At 45.0% G+C, this 1,470-nt stretch overlaps 1 protein-coding gene across 1 annotated transcript; it reads right to left on the bottom strand.

The window, feature by feature from the left end:
* Nucleotides 1–330: 330 nt before the first annotated feature.
* On the bottom strand, nt 331–1,104 carry LOC138637656 (cyclic AMP-inducible protein BP74-like). Its single transcript, XM_069726491.1, has one exon. The coding sequence runs from the start codon at nt 1,102–1,104 to the stop codon at nt 331–333; it is 774 nt and encodes a 257-aa protein (XP_069582592.1).
* Nucleotides 1,105–1,470: the final 366 nt, after the last annotated feature.

The following is a 1,470-nucleotide window of genomic DNA, read 5'->3' as shown; positions in this document are numbered from 1 at the left end:
TTCATTTTGTGTTCTGTTTCCCTTATAGTAGTGTTTCCATTGTGGTATTATTAGTCATTGGTTGACTATATTGCATGTAGCACATGTAACTCGATGATTGATCTGGGAGATAACTTTACTACAAAGTGTGTACTCCGATCAGCCATAACGACAAAACCACTGACAAGTGCAGTGAGTTACATTGCTTATCTTTCGGGATGTTCTCGGTATACGGCAGACCCTGCAGGGTGTTCTTCGTCTACTGCAGGTTTTGTGGAGTGTTACCAGTATGCAGCAGGTCTTATGGTGTGTTTCCAGTTCATGCCAAGTTTTGTTGAGTATACCCAATATTCAGGGGGTCTTGTAGGGTGTTTCCGGTACATGGCAAATCTTATGGGTGATCCAAGTATATACAGAGTCGTGTGTAGTGTTCTTGCTATATGATAAGTCTTGTGGGGTCTTCCTGGTATATGGCAGGTCTTCTGGGGTGTTACCAGTATACAGCAGGTCTTGTGATGCTTTCCTTGTATATGGCAGCTCTTGCAGGATGTTCTTGGTATACAGCAGGTCGTATGGTGCTTTCCCGGTATATGGTGGGTTTTCTGTAGTGTTCATTGTATATGGCAGGTCTTGTGGGGTGTTTTTAGAACACAGCAAGTGTTGTGGGGTGTTTTCAGAATAGAGCAGGTCTTCTCGGGTCTTACCGGTATACAGCACTTCCTGTGGTGTGTTCATGGTATACAGCAGGTCTTGTGGTGCTTTCTCGGTATATGGTGGGTCTTCTATAGTGTTCATTGTATATGGCAGGTCTTGTGGTGTGTTCCAGGTATACAGCAGGTCTTGTGGGGTGTTCTTAGTATACAGCAGGTCTTCTGGGGTCTTACCGGTATACAGCACTTCTTGTGGTGTGTTCCCAGTATACAGCAGGTCTTGTGGGGTGTTCTTAGTATACAGCGGGTCTTGTGGTGCTTTCCCGGTATATGGTGGGTCTTCTATAGTGTTCATTGTATATGGCAGGTCTTGTAGGATGTTACCGGTATACAGCAGGTCTTGTTGGGTGTTCTTAGTATACAGCAGGTCTTGTGGTGTTTTCCAGGTATATGGTGGGTCTTGTGTAGTGTTCATGGTATACGCCAGGTCTCGTAATATGTACCCTCTATATGGCAGATCTTTTAAGGTGGTACCAGTATGAAGCAGATCTTGTGAGGTATTCAGTAGAGGTCAGGTCTTGTGCGATATTAATGTTATACGGCATATCTTGGAAGGTGTTCCCGGTATACAGCAGGCCTTGGGTGGTCCTGGTGTATGGCAGGTCTGGTGCTGTGCTCCTGGTATATGGCAGGTCTTGGGAGATCCTCCCAATATACTGCAGATCTTGTGTTTTTCTAGTATATAACAGCTCTTGTGTGGTGTCCTCAGAGTCAGGCCTTGTAGGGTGCTTCTGATATACCGGGGATTTTCCGGTTTGCAAAAGTTTGTACCTTCTAATAT

This window comes from Ranitomeya imitator, chromosome 5, assembly GCF_032444005.1.
Source record: "Ranitomeya imitator isolate aRanImi1 chromosome 5, aRanImi1.pri, whole genome shotgun sequence".
NCBI lineage: Eukaryota > Metazoa > Chordata > Amphibia > Anura > Dendrobatidae > Ranitomeya > Ranitomeya imitator.
Note: the sequence above shows the minus strand (reverse complement) of the source record. Positions and strands in the feature narration are given on the sequence as shown.